This window comes from Electrona antarctica (assembly GCF_951216825.1).
Source record: "Electrona antarctica genome assembly, chromosome: 8".
NCBI lineage: Eukaryota > Metazoa > Chordata > Actinopteri > Myctophiformes > Myctophidae > Electrona > Electrona antarctica.
Genome location: NC_136789.1, coordinates 55,328,589 through 55,349,022, shown reverse-complemented (window position 1 = coordinate 55,349,022; position 20,434 = coordinate 55,328,589). Strand labels below are relative to the sequence as shown.

General features: G+C 47.2%; 1 protein-coding gene across 1 annotated transcript in view; it reads right to left on the bottom strand.

Annotated features, from left to right (window-relative positions):
• Positions 1–19,628, bottom strand: part of LOC306928856 (polypeptide N-acetylgalactosaminyltransferase 10-like) — a gene marked incomplete at its 3' end in the record, with an annotated part of 52,504 nt that extends 32,876 nt beyond the window's left edge. The window contains exon 1 of the mRNA XM_079509130.1: positions 19,048–19,628. Coding sequence (XP_079365256.1) covers positions 19,048–19,242 — 195 coding nt within the window. The 5' untranslated portion in view covers positions 19,243–19,628. The remainder of the gene's footprint in view (positions 1–19,047) is intronic.
• Between the last annotated feature and the right edge of the window lie 806 nt (positions 19,629–20,434).

Here is a 20,434-nt window from a genome sequence, read left to right as displayed (position 1 = left end):
AAACTCGCTCAAATAAATAGTACTGCTTTCAACTTTTTCTGCTAGAAAATCGCTCGGGCGAGACGGCAAACAGGCAAAACAATGATAACTATGAAGACTCCCTCTGCCCCCACTGTTTACAGGGGGTGGGACCAGCTTCCAATGGCAACACGTACACGTGTGTCACGTGACACGGGTTTTCTGGGTAATGTAGTTGGAATATAAGCTCAGGAATTTAAACAGCGCTTCGGAGCATATTAATATGTTTAGATTCATCAAAAACTGTGAAGACGCCAATTGGCGTCATTGATCATTTACGGAATTCTGATGAAGACGCCAATTGGCGTCTTTCATCTTCTAAGGGTTAAAGGGGCATTCCACTCATTTTCAACATTTTACTATGTCATTAATGTACCTCAGAGCTGTTGTGTGGAAATAATAAAAAAGTTCCACCATGCTGTGTTTCCAAGAACTAGAGGTCTGAAAAAAATCATTAACATGGTGAAACACATCTTGATGATGTCATCAAGATGTGTTTCACCATGTTAATGATTTTTTTCATAATTACAGTTCTATTGAAACACAACATGGGGGGACTTTTTTATTATTTCCACACAACAGCTCTAAGGTATATTAATGACATAGTAAAATGTTGAAAATGGGTGGTTTTCCCCTTTAATTTCTTTGCCTCCTCTCTCTCCTCACATCACCCTTACTTGACTTTATTATTTGTTAATTTAGACAAACCATATGATGTAATGTATAGACAGCGGATATAGCAAAGATGCTAATTTACCTGAGTGAGGGGTATGATGTTTGAGAGACCCAAAACCCGATGACCTTGGGATACATCACTGAGGATACGTCCCAGGTGCATCCAATCCATACAATGGTTTTTTTTTCTCGTTATAGTTATTATATTTATAGTGACTCATAGGAATAGAATGTGACAACCGGGAATAGTCTGGTGACCACCGGAGAGACGGGTGACCGACGGAATGTAGGCGGCACCCGGGAGCAGTATGGTTTTGCGCCCCAGCCGGTGTCCTCCGTGAGGCCTTTAGAAGGGCCATTCAAGCCGTAAGCGGAGCCTGCAGCACCACCGTTGCCCAGGTGGAGCCTGCAGAACCACCGTTGCCAGGTGGAGCCTGCAGCACCACCGTTGCCAGGTGGAGCCTGCAGAACCACCGTTGCCCAGGTGGAGCCTGCAGAACCACCGTTGCCAGGTGGAGCCTGCAGCACCACCGTTGCCCAGGTGGAGCCTGCAGCACCCCAGGTGGAGCCTGCAGCCCCACCGTTGCCCAGGTGGAGCCTGCAGCACCACCGTTGCCCAGGTGGAGCCTGCAGCACCACCGTTGCCCAGGTGGAGCCTGCAGCACCCCAGGTATAGCCTGCAGCACCCCAGGTGGAGCCTGCAGAACCACCGTTGCCCAGGTGGAGCCTGCAGCACCACCGTTGCCCAGGTGGAGCCTGCAGAACCACCGTTGCCCAGGTGGAGCCTGCAGAACCACCGTTGCCCAGGTGGAGCCTGCAGAACCACCGTTGCCCAGGTGGAGCCTGCAGCACCACCGTTGCCCAGGTGGAGCCTGCAGCACCCCAGGTGGAGCCTGCAGCACCACCGTTGCCCAGGTGGAGCCTTCAGAACCACCGTTGCCCAGGTGGAGCCTGCAGCACCACCGTTGCCCAGGTGGAGCCTGCAGAACCACCGTTGCCCAGGTGGAGCCTGCAGCACCACCGTTGCCCAGGTGGAGCCTGCAGCACCACCGTTGCCCAGGTGGAGCCTGCAGCACCACCGTTGCCCAGGTGGAGCCTGCAGAACCACCGTTGCCCAGGTGGAGCCTGCAGCACCACCGTTGCCCAGGTGGAGCCTGCAGCACCACCGTTGCCCAGGTGGAGCCTGCAGCACCACCGTTGCCCAGGTGGAGCCTGCAGAACCACCGTTGCCCAGGTGGAGCCTGCAGCACCACCGTTGCCCAGGTGGAGCCTGCAGCACCACCGTTGCCCAGGTGGAGCCTGCAGCACCACCGTTGCCCAGGTGGAGCCTGCAGAACCACCGTTGCCCAGGTGGAGCCTGCAGCACCACCGTTGCCCAGGTGGAGCCTTCAGAACCACCGTTGCCCAGGTGGAGCCTGCAGCACCACCGTTGCCCAGGTGGAGCCTGCAGCACCACCGTTGTCCAGGTGGAGCCTGCAGCACCACCGTTGCCCAGGTGGAGCCTGCAGCACCACCGTTGCCCAGGTGGAGCCTTCAGAACCACCGTTGCCCAGGTGGAGCCTGCAGAACCACCGTTGCCCAGGTGGAGCCTGCAGCACCACCGTTGCCCAGGTGCAGCCTGCAGCACCACCGTTGTCCAGGTGGAGCCTGCAGAACCACCGTTGCCCAGGTGGAGCCTGCAGCACCACCGTTGCCCAGGTGCAGCCTGCAGCACCACCGTTGCCCATAGTGGAGCCTGCAGCACCACCGTTGCCCAGGTGCAGCCTGCAGAACCACCGTTGCCCAGGTGGAGCCTGCAGCACCACCGTTGCCCAGGTGGAGCCTGCAGCACCACCGTTGCCCAGGTGGAGCCTGCAGAACCACCGTTGCCCAGGTGGAGCCTGCAGCACCACCGTTGCCCAGGTGGAGCCTGCAGCACCACCGTTGCCCAGGTGGAGCCTGCAGCACCACCGTTGCCCAGGTGGAGCCTGCAGAACCACCGTTGCCCAGGTGGAGCCTGCAGCACCACCGTTGCCCAGGTGGAGCCTTCAGAACCACCGTTGCCCAGGTGGAGCCTGCAGCACCACCGTTGCCCAGGTGCAGCCTGCAGCACCACCGTTGTCCAGGTGCAGCCTGCAGCACCACCGTTGCCCAGGTGCAGCCTGCAGCACCACCGTTGTCCAGGTGGAGCCTGCAGAACCACCGTTGCCCAGGTGGAGCCTGCAGCACCACCGTTGCCCAGGTGCAGCCTGCAGCACCACCGTTGCCCATAGTGGAGCCTGCAGCACCACCGTTGCCCAGGTGCAGCCTGCAGAACCACCGTTGCCCAGGTGCAGCCTGCAGCACCACCGTTGCCCATAGTGGAGCCTGCAGCACCACCGTTGCCCAGGTGCAGCCTGCAGAACCACCGTTGCCCAGGTGGAGCCTGCAGCACCCCAGGTGGAGCCTGCAGCACCACCGTTGCCCAGGTGGAGCCTTCAGAACCACCGTTGCCCAGGTGGAGCCTGCAGCACCACCGTTGCCCAGGTGGAGCCTTCAGAACCACCGTTGCCCAGGTGGAGCCTGCAGCACCACCGTTGCCCAGGTGGAGCCTGCAGAACCACCGTTGCCCAGGTGGAGCCTGCAGCACCACCGTTGCCCAGGTGGAGCCTTCAGAACCACCGTTGCCCAGGTGGAGCCTGCAGCACCACCGTTGCCCATAGTGGAGCCTGCAGCACCACCGTTGCCCATAGTGGAGCCTGCAGAACCACCGTTGCCCAGGTGGAGCCTGCAGCACCACCGTTGCCCAGGTGGAGCCTGCAGAACCACCGTTGCCCAGGTGGAGCCTGCAGCACCACCGTTGCCCAGGTGGAGCCTGCAGCACCACCGTTGCCCAGGTGGAGCCTGCAGAACCACCGTTGCCCAGGTGGAGCCTGCAGAACCACCGTTGCCCAGGTGGAGCCTTCAGAACCACCGTTGCCCAGGTGGAGCCTGCAGCACCACCGTTGCCCAGGTGGAGCCTGCAGAACGGCGGCTCAATAATCCACCACTCCTGATTTATTGGGCTGAAGTGGTTAATGTATGTTTTGTAATAATGAAAATAATCTACAAAGTAAATAGTAACTAAAGTTTTCAAATAATTGTAGTGGAGGATATTTGCCAGTACAAATAGCTAAAAATGTTACTTGTTGTTTTTAATAAATTAACTTTCTTGGGGCTGTCTTTGGAAAATGTTTTGAAATAATAATACAAAAATCTAAAACGTAGGAAAACAAAAATAGACGGACCTATAAAAATGTGTCTGCGACCCACAAAAGGGTCCCGAGTCCCACTGTTTGGGAACCAGTGTATTAGGCTTATTTACCGTATAATGTAGCCTTGTTCTGCATACTCAGACACACACACACACTCACGCACAGACTCACGCACCCACACATTCAATTGCACACACGTCATGAATGTGTTTGTCATACAGTACGTTAGGTTTTATTACTTTGTCTAACTTACTAATTGTTTATTATCTTAGGTGAGAACCACATACTGTATAAGCCATTTATGGGTTTCCTTTCTCACCTGCACTTATTTTTCTCTTTTGTTAACTTTTTGTACAGCTCTTTTTTTATTTAATAAATAAATAACACAATAAAAAAGGCTGTATTTCAGCCGACCCAGCAGCACTGCAGGGAGTGTGGTGGAACAGATGGTAAAAAAAAAGAAAATGAATACCTGAATATATCTGGGCCGCGACGCGCCCTGCACGGGGGACTTTGTGGAGGGTTTCCCTGTTCTAGCGACGGGTTGTTGTGTTTATGAATGGGACCCCAGAGAGAGATTTCAAGAGGTGTTTGTAGTTACACTCGTGGGAGTTTGCCTGCATGGTGTTACTTACAAACTAATACCGCTGCTTTTCACTTGCTTCACTGCGGACAGGCTGAACTCGAAGCTTGGGCCTGAATGAAAGAGCTCAAACGATGCGGAATGTGAAACTGAGCGTTCGGGTATGGTTGCCAGTCAGCGTCTCGGTCGGCACCGAGCGGCCCGGATTCAGGACCCGTGTTGATTTCGTCGACTAAAACTATGACGTAAAAAATGTTCGTCGGCTACCTTTTTTCACTGAGGAAAACTAAATGGAAACTAAATGCAAGCTAAGCTATGTGATGACAAAAAACCAAGACTAAATATATTGACAATTTTGTCAAATAAAAACTAGACTAAAATGTTAGGAAGGGACTATAGTGGACAAGAGATCCAGTATAAGTAAAAGACGCAAGTCGTTTTACACTTGGTTGCATGCTGAAATTGAAAATAGCCTAGATTGAAAACCACTGCTATAATACAGCATCACACAAAAACATCAGAGGTAACAGATCCGCCATGCTGGAAACGGGGACGTGCAGAGAGTGTTAGAGAGGGCACTTTTGGACGAAAATAGCTGATCTACAAGCTCACAACGCGTCGCGCTGCGACGCGTTGAGAGCTTGTAGATCAGCTATTTTTGGGGCGCAACCCAGCACTCTTCAGCTCTAGTGGAGATGTGGTGTGTAACGACATGGATTTCTAAACAAATTTGTTCAACGCAAAATACTGTTCAAGTTCAGGAGACTTTGAGAAGAAAAAAAAGCAATTCTCCTGAATGCTGCGTTCCGGCATGGCATGGAGAGGAGAGGGGGGGCATTTGCATTTCTTTCACCAAAGTAAATGCTGCATTCGTGGTCTGGAATCAGCGGTGCGATTCAAGCTTGTAGATCTGCTTATTTTTGACGCTTTTGAATTTGAATCCTGAAAAGTAATGGTTTTGGACAAGAGACTATATGCTGTATGAATTATATATATATATATATATTTTGTGGCTTTCGCCTTTATTTTATATTTTTTATGGAGGGACAGACAGTAGGCTGACAGGAAATGGGGAGAGAGATGGGGGAGTGACATGCAGTAAAGGCTGTCGGGATCGGGAGTCGAACCCGCGGCACACTGCCAGACTGGATTACCAGCCATGGCCCAGGCCCATTATTACTTTTTTAAACGTTTTTTAAATGTTTTCAGAAAACTTTAAAAAAAATCAGCCTCAGGTCTAAATAGGTTAATGTACAAGGAACAGACAAAAGTGAGGGAAACTAGTATAATACACTTTATACACCTGGGATGCCTTCGCCATGCAACTCCTTGCAACCAAACGGTGTGGTTTGGGCCATTGAATTCAACCAGTTGAATCACACCGCTGGGACGAACGCTAAAACCGCCAACCCTTCGGTGTGGTTTGGGCTTCAGGAATCGCTGGTGGTTCCTTAATTACAGATCCTACGAGCAGCAAATAGAGCAACGACATATTGTGGTTTCCTCTCCGTCTCTCTCTTCAGCTGTTATTGTTCTGGTTGAATCATTCCCGTTGGATTCGGCAGTTTCCGGGAGAGCGGCCAAACAAAGAGAAGTAGAGGGTAACCACCGCTTGACAAATTACCTGATCTGTAGCGCAAGACAGCACACACACACACACGCACACACACACACACACACAGTTCAGATATGGACATTGTAAATGTGTTGAGTTAGATAGAAATCAAAAGCATTACATTTGCAAATCAAAAAGAATGAATGAATGAATCAGTGAGCGAACAAATAATATGTCCTGCGGACAAATTACAAATTAAATTGGGGCCATTTGTCATGACATATTGTTGAAGAACCACTGGTTTAAACCAGTTCAAATAAGCAAGTCTACTTTAGAAACAAGCCCCCAAAAAACAAACAGACAGACAGTCTCCTGCACCTGTCCCCTCATTTAGGCCCTACAGATCTGATGTGATCTGAGGCCCCTGACCCACATCGGCCCCTGACGGCTGACAGGCATACAGAGCGGGCTCCTGGCACGCGCTCGGTCCGCGCGTGAGTTCTGCATCCGCGAGCGAGTTCTGCACGTGCTCAGTCGGCGCGTGAGTTCTGCACGCGCTCAGTCCGCGTGTGATCGAGCAGTGAGTCAACGTCTTCCTTGTGTGAGGAAACTCCTCTCACACCGCAAAGTGTGACTGAACAAACACCTCTTTCATCCCTTCACTCCTTGTTTAATCTCTCCTGAGGCATCCCTCTCCCTCATTCACTCTCTCCCTCACTCTCTCTCCCTCATTCACTCTCTCTCTCTCTACCTCTACCTCATTCACTCTCTCCATCGCTCCCTCATTCCCTCTCTCCCTCTCATTCACTCTCTCCATCGCTCCCTCTCGTGTAAGAAGTGAGTCAGTAATGAGAAGCACAGAGTCTCTGCTGCTGAATTTTAGACCTTCAGTCGATGTCCTGTTCTTCTTCCAGAGGCTTAAAACTCAATACAGAGTCTCATCTCCCACTCTGAGAGAGAGAGCGAGCGCGCGCGCACACTCACGCGCAAACGCGCACAATACACACACACACACACACACACACACACACACACACACACACACACACACACACACACACACACACACACACACACACACACACACACACACACACACACACACACACACACACACACACACACACACACACACACACACACACACACACACACACACCCTCTAAAGTAAACAGTTTAAATGTTTAATGTTTAGGAGGGTCAGAAGTTTCAGTGTAAACAAATGTATCGTTGCAAAGCCCTACAGCACACTTTGCACAGCAAATAATGTGAAATGATCTGCACAGAAGTGGAAGCACTTGGCCAGTTCAAAGCCCTGTACGTCCAGTCCAAGTGCATTTTCTAATTGCTCTTAATCTCATAGGACTTAATTCCGTCATCAACAACAGCCACCAGTTTCCACTCAACTTATTCAGGGTCGTATTTAGAAATGAACCACGAGCCAATTTCAGAAAGGTTTCCTGGAGGTTAGTGCACAGACCACAATGCTGCTTGTGAACATCAGGATGTGGGTTCAAACCCACAGCCGTCTCTCCTGTCTCTGCCCTTGGGTTTCCCGTCCCTCGACGCTGACCCGTCCGAAATAAAGCATAACATGGCAAAAATAAATCTGAAGTCACCGAGGACTCGCCGGGCGGATTTAAATCCTCCCGTGTGCACAAACTGGAAACCACTAACGGTTGTCTTGGAGCAGGAATACCTAAAAGTCGTCCAATTCCGATTTTTTGCGTAGATGTTCCCCGAAGGTTTAAAGTGCTGGATTCACTGATTCTGGGTTATTTACTTCTTCATTCTGAACACAGCAGAATGGAGAGAATGTCTTCCTTCAGACAGCCAGAAGATACAACTCTTTTTTTTTTCCAAGCTGAAAGAAGAGAGAAGAGAAAGAGCCCACTGAGCAACAATAGTCAGCTTTAGACGTTTGTCTTAAACCCATTTTGGGCGGGAACCCCTTTTGGTGTTAGCATTATGTTATGCTTTAGCTATTGAAAAATATCAGATCTACAAGCTCATAGCGCGCCACCGAGTGGCGCGCTACGAGCTTGTAGGTCTGCTATTTTTGAAAAATCGAAGAACGACTGACAATATAGAAACATAGCTTTTTCAGAAAACTGTCAGGATGTAGAAGACATTTTTAGAATCTGATCTCAGGTCAGAATGGGTTAAACCGGGCTATAACTGGTCTAAAAATGAACGTTATTTTAGCGGTCTAGGCTGTCTTTTAAACGTCTACCGGAACATATTGATCGTCTATATCAGTGGCTCCCAAACTTTTTCATGTCAAGGACCCCCAAAATGAAACTCATTACTACCGTGGACCCCCATTAGAAACGATATACCAAAGACGGCTCTAGCAGTGATTCTCAACCATTTTCATTTCAAGGACCCCCAGGTTTGACCTGAGTTAGGCTACGGCGCCCCGTTTAATGGCATTTCTATCTCTGGGACCCCAATGTATGTTGTAAAATCAAAGTTCTCTGAGAGTGTACAGATGGACCCATTAGGGTCACTCTCTTGTACACTCTCTGAGTTACAGAGTTAGTTACAGAGTTAAGGGTCCATTTGGTTCCTAATTATCATTTAGCTGGGGACCCCCTGGAACTCCCTCAAGGACCCCCAGGGGTCCCCGGACGCCACTTTGGGAACCACCGGTCTATATTTTAGCAGTTTTTTTAAACGCCTATATATAGCCCAGCGTCTATAATATCTGTTGAAACAACATTGTTTCAACATCTGATCCTAGCCTTTTTAGACCAGTTATTACCCATTTTTAGACATTTAGACGTCTAAAAGCCTGAAAAAATGCTCAGTGGGAGACTGAGTGGAGACGTGGAGGACGGAGGTGGGCTGGATCCACTGGGCAGGCCGCATTCCAACGTGTACTGTACACAATGGAGATCTGGGAGAACTGGTCCGAGGTGTGAAAACAGGTTGGGTCTTTTTCTTCTCGCAGGAAAAGACGAAATAGAAACATAAATTGTGTATTACATTTGGCACTAGTGATGTGCACCGAATATTCGGCCGCAGAGAATATTTTCGGCCCATTCGGTTTCGGCCTGAATAGTGTATGCAATATCGCCGAATAGTGTATGCAATTAATGCATTCAAAACAGCTGAATAAATGTTTTATGGACCCATAATAGTGATTATTATTTAAGATAAGTTTTGCCATAACCATTACTTTTGCCATAAATCAGGTAGCTTTAAGGTACGGCCATGACAGCAATGGTAGGAAAAAAGATATATAATATGAATCATATTCGGATATTTCCTATATTCGGTTTCGGCCAAGAATTTCCCTTTCGGTGCATCTCTATTTGGCACATAACTAAACGAATGAGAAATAATAAATCACAGTCTAGTCTAGACCAGTAAGACACCTGAGGTCACGTGCACACATCCGCATGGGTGACGGCAGACTGCTGGGCGAGCGCTGGCACTTTGGCATGGGGGTCAGATCAACATGTGGAATGAATGCTGTACTGGCCATTTATGGAGCGTGTCTTGAGTGTACAGGGTTTGATGAGGTCAGATCAGCATATGGAACAGGTCAGCTCCATATATGGAGATCTAAGGGTGGCAGCGGTGGCAGTGTCTTGAGTGTACAGGGTTTGATGAGGGCCCAGGTAGGGCCGGGCCTTCATTTCCAGACCTGTTGAGAACTCTTGTTTTCGCCGGCTGCCGGGCGCAGCTGCATTAATAACCTTGGGGCAGGCCCGTCTAGAGTTTAAATGGACGGGTATCAGTCAAAAGGGAGACATCAAAGAGGAAGGATGGATAGGGAAGGATCAACATATGGAATGTTATATCCATATAGAGATCTAAGGGTTTGAGGTCAGATGTAGAGTTGCTGGCCATTATTGATGACATCTACAGAATTCTGATAATAAATTAATTACACTGTGCACATTGTTTTGCCAAAGATTGTGATCGCTATGTGAATGTCCTATAAACTATAAATCTACAATCTTTCACGTGAATAAAAATGTTCAAAACCTTTAGCGAGAGGGGAGGGGAAAAGCCAGAGCTTGTTTCTGGATTAATTTTAAACGCAGAGAAAGCATGTATCTGACATAATTCATACTTCAGCAGAAAGTAATAAGGCACTGGAACAACAACCAAGATTAACTTAATGCCTTGTTTATATGAAGGCTCAAGGTAAAGTGGGACAACATTTCAAAAGGTTTTCCACCTTGTATTTTGCAAACGTAATAAAAGAAAGACGGTAAGTTAATCTGCGCTTCTCTGGTGTGTCTTTGTTCTGTTGTCATTGTTCTGCTCATGTGATGCACCGGACCTGACACACTTTACCAGGTTTAGTTAGGGAAAGTTAGTGAAATGTGTGGCAAATCTGCAAAAAGAAAAAAAAGAAAATGCTTACCAGTTACCACTAGCTTTCTTCACAAATGTGTTCATAAAGGTGTCTATGGTAATCGTTTTAACAGTTTTCTGACTTGTTTCTCTCCACATTTCGCTGCGTTGAGTTGGTAAACCGGCGGGTTCTCCGGTATTCTCTACTACCACCTATCAATTTGTTCCAAGGCAACTCCCTTGGGAAACTTTGTGACAGCTGCTGAAAGTCGGGGTAACATTAACAACTTATATGCAGGCAAATGTTTCAAAATGATATCATGCTATAGCATGTGACATGTCAAACTAGGGTATTTTCATGATTCTGAATCAGTCCATTGCAAGCATTAGTTTTTCATGAGAAAAATTCGGCCATAGCCACTTGCCCAAATGTGCCCACATGTGCTGACCTCATCACCTCATTTCACTTTGAGAAACTCTGACATAAGGACACAAGGCCAGCCTTATTTCTATAGACCACCCCACAGATAATTATTGTGAAAATATGCCTCACAGTGAGCTTGTAGATCGGCTATTTCCTTACCAAGTATTTGAGAATTAGGCCAATTTGGTATTAAAAAGGTCTTAAAAGTCATTGTAACTTTAGAAATGTGTAGATACAGACCCTGTATACACCAATACTGTATGTTGGTTTGTCTACTATTTTTTTTATCTACATTTTTTATCCCAAGATTTTGTAACCCATTTTTCACCCCTGTGTCAATTATCTAATGTGATCCTGGGCTCTACACACCCTCCGCCAACGTGGTCTCCATATATGGGGGACATGGGGAGAGCAACAGACTTGAACTCATGCTTCCTTCATGCCTGAGTGTCCAAGTTGCTCCTTTACACCTGACAGGGGGGAGTTTCCCTGGTTGGACGTAGCGCGTGGAAGGAACACGTTATTCCAACCAGTTTCTTTCCCCTCCATTAGGCGCCCCGGCTGGCCAGGGGGAGGCGGTTTGTCTACTATTGAGTGAGAAAACAATGTTGCACATTAAGCCAATCATCTGGGGACCGCCCAAAATAATTCGGGGACCCCCCTGGGGGCCCAGACAGCCAGTTTGGGCACGACTGGTTTAGACCTGATGCTATAGAGCAGGGGTGCCCAAAAGGTAGATCGCGATCTACCAGTAGATCACAAAGGCTGTGCAGGTAGATCATATGATATGGCCCCAAAACATCTGACACTTACATTTAGGTGACTTGATTGATTGACATAGAAAATTGCCTGTTAAACCACATTGTTGAGCACAAAGATCAGTAGCATTAGAAAGTTGCATACAAAAACTAAAACTATTTCCATTTCCCCCCCCTATATAAAGTGTGTTTGTCATGTTCTTTAAACTATTTTCAGCAATGGGATCATATTTTTTGGTGGGTAGATCTTAGCCTGGTATCCAGCCTGCTTCGCTACGTTCGGCGGATTTTCTTTTCTCTCTTCGCTTATCAGTCTGGAAAGCCTCCTATCTCCAAGGGAGGCGGGACATGCCAAAAGCTTCGAAACCTAACGTGGCTTCTGATTGGTCTGTGGTGCGGGGCGGGACAAAGCACCAGTGAGACGTCATAGCAAAGCGCAGCTACTGCAGACAGAGCGAAATGGAGGGTGGCGCTGGCTGATGACGTAGGTTGCCTAACGCTACTCTCATTCGTTGGAACAACATCCAATCAGCAACGACGTTGACTACGTAACATATGTAGTTCTAGTGTAGTTCTGCAAAACCTCCCAATGGGAGGCTTTCCAGACTGATAAGCGAAGAGAGAAAAAAAAATCCGCCGAACGTAGCGAAGCAGGCTGGATACCAGGCTAGGTAGATCTTGTTGCGCTGGTCATTTTGAAAGTAGCTCTCAAGTCAAAAAAGTCTGGGCACCCCTGCTATAGAGAGGCTCTTGGTTTCCCCATGATCCTAGATTACCGAGCCACTACACTTGTCTCTCTGCATTTGATGTATGTGTTTACTTTGCTTAGTGTAAGTCACAGAGATGTTTATTTGAATTTATTTTTGCACCTGTAATTCTGAATTCATACTTCATAATCATTCCTACACCTGGGATTCTGCACGGCTACCACAACACAGAGGAAATTGCATGTGTGATTAATTAATCAGTGCTAACTTCACCCACACGACACCAGTCAGCCAGGGAGAGAGGAGGCAGAGCATACAAATTCAATTCAGTTCAACATTCAACTCAACTGCACTTAGAAATCCTGTCAATTCTGAAGCAACTGCTGTTATAGTAGTCTCAGCTGTATGTTTTTTCCGGTATCGACCATCAGAGAGAGAGAGAGAGAGCATTCAATAGTGATCATTGTTGTGCAGTACAGTAGCCTAGAGTCCAGACCTACCTCAAACCCTAACCTAACCATAAACCCAAAGCACGGAGCAGCGCATGTCCGCCAACCTTAACGCATGTTCGCATGTTCGAACCATTCTGGTTCCTTTTGCCAAATCTTTCAGCATTGGAGCAACTGGTTCTTGGAACCTCTTGCAACAAGATGTTAAGCTTATACCCTGGCATCTGTTGGCCATTTTAGGAATGTACTTAATAACCGTTCATTACCTGTATACAACAAATTTAACCGATTGCTGTCAACATGCAACGGTTTTAACTGATAGTCATAAACACGTTCTCTCTCTTTGATGTTCTTATGTTGTTTCTATGTGTAATATCGGCATCATAAATTGCATTGTAAAGGAGGGTCTCCCTCAATGATCTCTCTGAGAATTTTAAATAAATGTTGAATGGAAAAAGAAAATTTCACATAATTTCCTTGACCCTTTTCACAGCTGACAAAGGTTCCCCCATAGAAAGCTCAACTAACCAGCAACCAATCACAATCCTGCTCACCGGTGCGATCTGGGTCTCAACGTTGTACCTCAGACCACCCTGTGAGGGCGCAACGGAAAGGTTTACAAGTTACAAGAGTCAAAGTGTCCTGGAGAATATGAACGTGCATTATGACATGAATATGAATGTGCATTATGCTATGAATATTATATTAATGTGCATAGCATTATGAGGAGACAAATTCATATTAATGTGTATAGTATGTTCTAAGCAGATTAATGAAGATGCTTTAGATCTCTGAAGCAAGACTCGGTGTGACTGTCAGTGACGTCTCACCCCTGGCTGTTCAAAGAGGACGCAAGAGAAGATCAAAAACATATTTGAAGCGGATTTCAAATGCTTGTAGTCAAGCTGTCTTAACTCATTACTTAACCCATTTAGGCCTGACGTTGAAATTAAAAAAACGTAAAAACGTTCGCTCTGAAAGAATATATATTCAAAGATTTGTGCCGCATTTTCACGATAAAAAAAAATAGCAGACCTACAAGCTCGTAGCGCACCACCGAGTGGCGCGCTATGACGTCAGCCGCTGCTATACCCGATAACAGACTGGACAAGCCGAACGCTGATACTAAATCTCGATAAATGCCGAACCGGGTTTCTAATGGAAACCCGGTCCCTAGACGGGATTGAACACTAACACAATTCATTCTGAACAGAACCCTATTTTTTTATTGGCCAGTTGTGAGAGTTTGTATGTCAATAAACAGTTCTAAGGTACACACACACACAGTCACACAGTCACACAGTCACACAGTCACACACACACACACACACACACACACACACACACACACACACACACACACACACACACACACACACACACACACACAATATTTTAATAATTGTCTCTTTATTTTAACCAACCCTTTGCACTACATTTTACTAGGGCTTTATACAGTACCTTTCTTTTTTGGTGTCACGCACCAGAAATAGCAAGCTCACACCGCGTCTGGTTGCACCGCATTGTGAGCTTGTAGCTCTGCCTTTTCGGCAACGATAGACTGAGAAGTTGCATGCACATTGAATACGTCACGTATTATGTGACTATTCAACTCGATCCGCGGGAGATATTATAACTCTATGGCAGGGAGATTTGAGTTTCCCAAACGTATTATTATGAATTGGATTATAACTTATGGCAACGTCGCACGGTAAGCACCACATGCCTTGGCCCTTGGGTGGAAGAGCAGGACGGTTGTTCCACTGCAGCAGCTGACTAGCCTGGCGCGGCCAGACTCATAGTGAGGATTCACTGACGCTTCCTCCCCGCAAATGCTCCCTTTCGTGCATGCAACAACTGTGGTAGACTACATTATTGCATTTAGCTCCCCCTTTTTTTTTTAATGTTACCAAACTTTTTCACCCGTTCCACCATACTTCCACGGCAAAATGATGACGAACCACGCAACCACCCGTCGCGTCCCGGCGAGTGGCCCATGACGTCAGCCGATGCGGCTATACCCGATAACAGACTCGACAAGCCAAACGCTTATTGATACTCGGGTCTCGATAAATGCAGAACCGGGTTTGTATTGTAATGGACCCGATTTTCGGGCTCCATCCCTAGATGGGATTGAACACTAACCTCGCAATCTCAGCAAACACTCCAACCACAGTGAGCCGTAGTCAATCTATAATCTAGCTAGTCAGTCATGAATCAATAATGATCAGTAAGTGACTCAGAAAGGCAGTTAAGCTAGTTAATCAGGCAGTCCATTCCAGTTAGTCAGTCAGTCAATCAGTCACGCATTTAGGAACCCAGACAAAAACATCAATATGCCACTTAGTAAAAACAAGGTGGTGAATGATAAGCAGACAGACAAGTCTCTCAGTCATTCAGTTATGCAGGTAAATGATCCAAGCAGACAGACAAGTCTCTCAGTCATTCAGTTATGCAAGTGAATGATCCAAGAAGACAGACAGTCTCTTCCTGTCTTTCAGTCGTTCAGTTATAGGTCAATGGTTCTCAACCTTTTCAAGCACCAATGCAAGCTGTTGCATTGGTGATTTTGATCTCTGGTGGGACGCCTTTTAAAACAATGTCACGTGCATTTCTGTGATACCCTTTGTAAATGTTCTTGAGGTGTGAATTTAAGTTGTTTTTTGAATGCGGTGCATGTGTGTGCGCAAACTGCGCACGTGCTCCTGAAAAATCTTAGGGGGGGACGGTGTGGTAGCACGTGCAATGACCATTTATTTTGTGTGACCCTACAAAAGTCACACACACACACACACACACACACACACACACACACACACACACACACACACACACACACACACACACACACACACACACACACACACACACACACACACACACACACCTCCTGCGATGCGATCTAAAAGTCCTCCACAGTGTACTGTAATTGTGAAGTTGTGTGTTTACGTTAACATGCCCCCGTCCAACTGTCAGAGCTGGCTTTCAGGTGCCTGTGCCACGCAACCCCCGCGTTGGGCGCGATGCTTCCCCAAAGAAGAAGTTCTGTCGACTGACGCAAGAGTAGCTAGTAGTATCGTAGCTAGTAGTATCGTTTTCCCCATGTGGACTGTGGGTCTGTTACGCGGAAAAGTGTGTCCCAGTATTAATCTGTGCCCGTCCCAGCATGCAGTTCGCTGGTGACACGTGATTTGCGGGGAGATGTGTGATTTGCGGGGAGATATGTTTCGGACAGACGGTCGGACGGACGGACGGACTGACTGAAAGACAGCGAATAGACAGGAGCGAGCGTCCGCTAAATTATTAGATAGATATGACGTATTGCCATGCTTTTTGTTCTTGCTTAATGTTAGTCACTCTGGATTAAGAGAGTCTGCTAGATGCCTAAATTGCAATTGTTATCTACTACAAATACTATTAAAACTCACTCAGTGCCACAGGACGCCTTTGGACACCTCCCCTTTATCATTGCGTGACTACATTTTCTCCCAGCGGTGAAATGTCCCTTTAAGGAAGAATTAACGAATGAATACCTGGCAGTGAGTGTGTTAACTCGGTGAACGAGCCCAAGCAGACGCGTCCCGTCTCTCAGCCATGCCGTTATGGAGCTTCTTGTGAATTGTCTCTCATCCTCATTAACCTCCACTTAACCCGAGCTATCAGGAGCGTTGAGCAGGAAATTGACTAACCCGTGTTTCAAGAGCTGAGAGTAATAATGTACTGGAAAGGTGTCAATGGCCATTCCTTCCCCGTGGGGAAGCTCTCGTGTTAGTCATCATTTCGCTTGTAGCTCGTGATGTGTTGTTTGCTTTAGACCCGGACGACAATTGTGACCAGATTCGACTGAGAGACTGCCATCGCGCAAATTCCAGCTGTTCACCAGAGGAAAAAACTTTGTATTTTTTTTTTTTTCCAAAATGAGTTTATAGCACAGGCAGACTCTTCACATACTAGAGCATGTCTGAAATAAGTGTCAGAGCTGAAATCAACATGTAATAAATATGAAATAAATGCTTAAACATGTAGCTAGGTGTAATGTTAGAGACCACAGAAGTGAACCTTTCAAGCATGTTTTCTCAACTCGCTGTTTTCTGCAAGACATTACTCTATAAGCCATATCTCCAAAACTGGTGGGCCAAACTGAACAACCAATAAGTCAATTTGAAGCTATGATTCCCTGCTTTCATATGACATGAAAAAACGAAAATTCAAAAAAATCCAATGGCAGTCCCTCAGTCAAATTTGGTCACAATTCTACAAAAGACCGTCTAAATCAGTGGTTCTCAAACGTTTTCATGTCAAGGACCACCAAATTGATAGGCCTATGTATCCGGCCGCGTAACTCCATCTGTCTTTGTGCCAGGGACCCCCAGAAGAGAAGATGTATGTTAAATAATTCAGAATGATTTAACCGATTCTGACTGATTCAGATATTATACAGAAGACCACAATGGAAACAAGCCTATATAGGCCCTATAGGGCTTGGCCCAAAGCCTGTTAATAAAGTATTCGATCAACCAATACATTTTTCCAAGCGTCCGTTTCACTACTGAATAACTTTCTGGAAAAACGTTACATAAAGCTAAAATGTTAAATGACACAGATGCTTTCCCGGTTTTAAAGGGGTTGAGCAGTGAGCACAAAGTCTCTTTTATTGAGAATAGTTAGTTAGGCTATTCAAAACGCATGACTCACAACAATATAGTAATTAAACACACAAGTAAACATATGCAGACAGACAGACAGACAGACAGACAGACAGACAGACAGACACTGCAACGCAATGTCTGAATAGGATATGCAGCCTAATATCGCTTTGTATCCGTGTGTGTGTGGGGGAGGGGGGGGGGGTGATAAGTACACAGTACACAGCGCCTTACACACATGCTACTATATTATTAAACACATCCCACACAGCAGGCTCCCGACCCTATATGTATAATTACACACGTAGGCATGTATACATAATACACACATCACAGATACACATGCACGTACATGCATTCTCTCTCTCTCTATCTCTCTCGCGCGCTCTCTCTCTCTCTCTCTCACACACACACACACACGCACGCGCCATCTCACACACGCACGCGCCATTCCTAGTGGAAGGCAGCGTTGCATGCATTGGACAGCAATCTGTTGCCTCCATGTCTACAACACACACACACATGCATATCTGATGCCTTCCTCCGAGCAACCATTAGCTGTCATTCACTCATTATGTCTCCATTGGTACAACCAGTAAAGTGACAACACACAACCACTGTGTACCTGTATATACGATACAATACATATTCTGTTTTCGGGGGATATTTGACTTCATAACAACCTTGTGTGTGTGCGTGTGTGTGTGTGTGTGTGGGGGGGGGGGGGGGTGCAGTCGTGCATATTTTGACAACTTCCTGGACTCTGTTCCCATTACAAGTTCCCCAGCACTATGACGGCTCTGCTACGTGGCTTCCTTCTGCCGTTTTATCTGCTAATATTATATAACCCCCTTTAAGACTAAAAGCATAACCTCGGCTATAATAAACAACATCGACGCGTGTGTGCAGAGTCAGTCTGCAGACACAGCCAGGCGCCAGCAGTAAATAATACACGTTACTTCTTGTGACATTAAACGGACAACATATAGGTCGCCACTGATGATGATCATGTGTTTTGGAAAAACAGCAGGAGACAAATGAACTAAACAGCAGCGTTACGACACAATCATATTAGTATAACTCGTTGCCAGCCTTATTGGATCAAGAAGACCATTATGCATACATGTGTATTCTTTGATCGAGTGTGTGACTTAAACTTTCGTATCTATACGAAAGTAAAAGTCAGGCTCGATCAAATGCATCGATATAGTTAGTCTTCTTGTTCTATCGGATCAATTCAAGACTATATCTATAGGCTAGATATTTGATCGATGTTTGACATTTTCATAGATAGCCTACGAAAGTGAAAGTCAGTCAGACTCGATAGAATACACCCATGATAGCTATGGGTGGATTAGGTTAGCTAACCCTGGATCAAGACTAGGATATGATTATATGATTTATTAACACGTTAATAATGTTACGGGTCTGATCTAGAGACTACTAGAGAATGCAGTGCAATGTAACCAAGCCTTTTTTTTTACATTCGCACACACACACACACACACACACACACACACACACACACACAGAGAGAGAGAGTGAGACTCTGAGTTGAATGAATCAACAGTGATTTTTTGGGGGGGCTGAGGCGAGCACGACACAGCAGCAGAGCAGATATATAATGTACCGGTAATCATGTTTTAGAGACTTCGGGCGCAACAAATCACTGTCTCTCTCTCTCTGCTATGAATGAAGTATAGTTCTACCTGGATCTGAGGAACGTTGTTGCCGCCTCCTCCTCCTCCTCCTCCACCTCCGCCGGCCGGCTCTTCCACGACCTCCGGCGACACGTCAAACACCCTGTCCCTGTACAGAGACCACAGACCCACGTTGGGGAGGAAGAGGAGAGCCAAGGCGAGCAGCCCCGCGACCTGCAGCAGCCTCTTCTGTTTCCGCCGCATCTCCTACTCCTAGAATACTCAACCCAACCAACCGTCCGTCCCTCCTCGGCTGGCTGGCTGGCTGTGGCCGGCTGACTGGCTCCTTCCACGGCCGTGGACGCACGAACACTACCCCCGGCGCCGGAGGAGGACCGTCCGTCCGTGGAGTGATTTGAGTTGAGGGGACCCCGCTGGGCTGGGGGATGTTATAGTCCTTGTTGTTTTTTCCCCCCGGGGGGGTCTGGCTGGCTGCTGGACTGGCAGACACAGACAGACAGACAGAGAGAGGAACTTTCACTGCTCCTCTGGCTCAGATCTTACACAGCATGAATAATGATGTGGTAGAATGTTGAGCTGCTTGTTGGCAGGGCTCTGCTGTCTGCTGTATGCTGCTGCTAGTGGCCACTTCCGCTAGGGGGAGGAGCGAACCGCTTTGGCTCTCTTGTCTTTTCTTGCTCTCTCTCTCTCTCTCTCTGTGTGTGTGTGTGTGTGTGTGTGTGTGTGTGTGTGTGTGTGTGTGTGTGTGTGTGTGTGTGTGTGTGTGTGTGTGTGTGTGTGTGTGTGTGTGTGTGTGCGTGCGTGCGTGCGTGCGTGTGCGTGTGCGTGCGTGTATGTGTGGGAGAGAGAGAGAGAGAGAGAGAGAAAAGTCCAAAGAAAAGGTGTGCAGAGAAAAGGGCCACATTCCTGCCATTTTTCAGAAGATATCATATTATAATATGATAATGTTCCTGACTTTTACGTTTGACTTCACATTGTGTACATCAGCTGCACCTTAATTGAGGACAAAGTGATACTTTGTCACTCACACGCACGCACACACACACACGTGCAAGCACGCACGCACGCACGCACGCACGCACGCACGCAAAGGGTAGATTGGCCAAGAATGACATGAAGTAGGCCTAAATGACATTGAAAATGATGTCATTTTTGTCCAGGGGCTCAGGAGGATCAAGACTCATTTATTGGCCAGAGTTTTATTATACAGGCTCTGAGTCCTACAAAGACTTTAAGTAAAAGTACTAATCCTGTGGCTCAGGGCCGGGTAGAGTGGCCGCTAGAACAGCTGGATGGGAACCGTGAGGTTCCCAGTTCGATCCTGGGCAGCTGGGCTCCCTCAGGGTTAGTGTCGAAGTGTCCTTGAGCAAGACTCTGAACCCCTAATTTCTCCTGTTGCGCAGGTTTGGTGCCTTGCATGGTTTCCTCCACCATA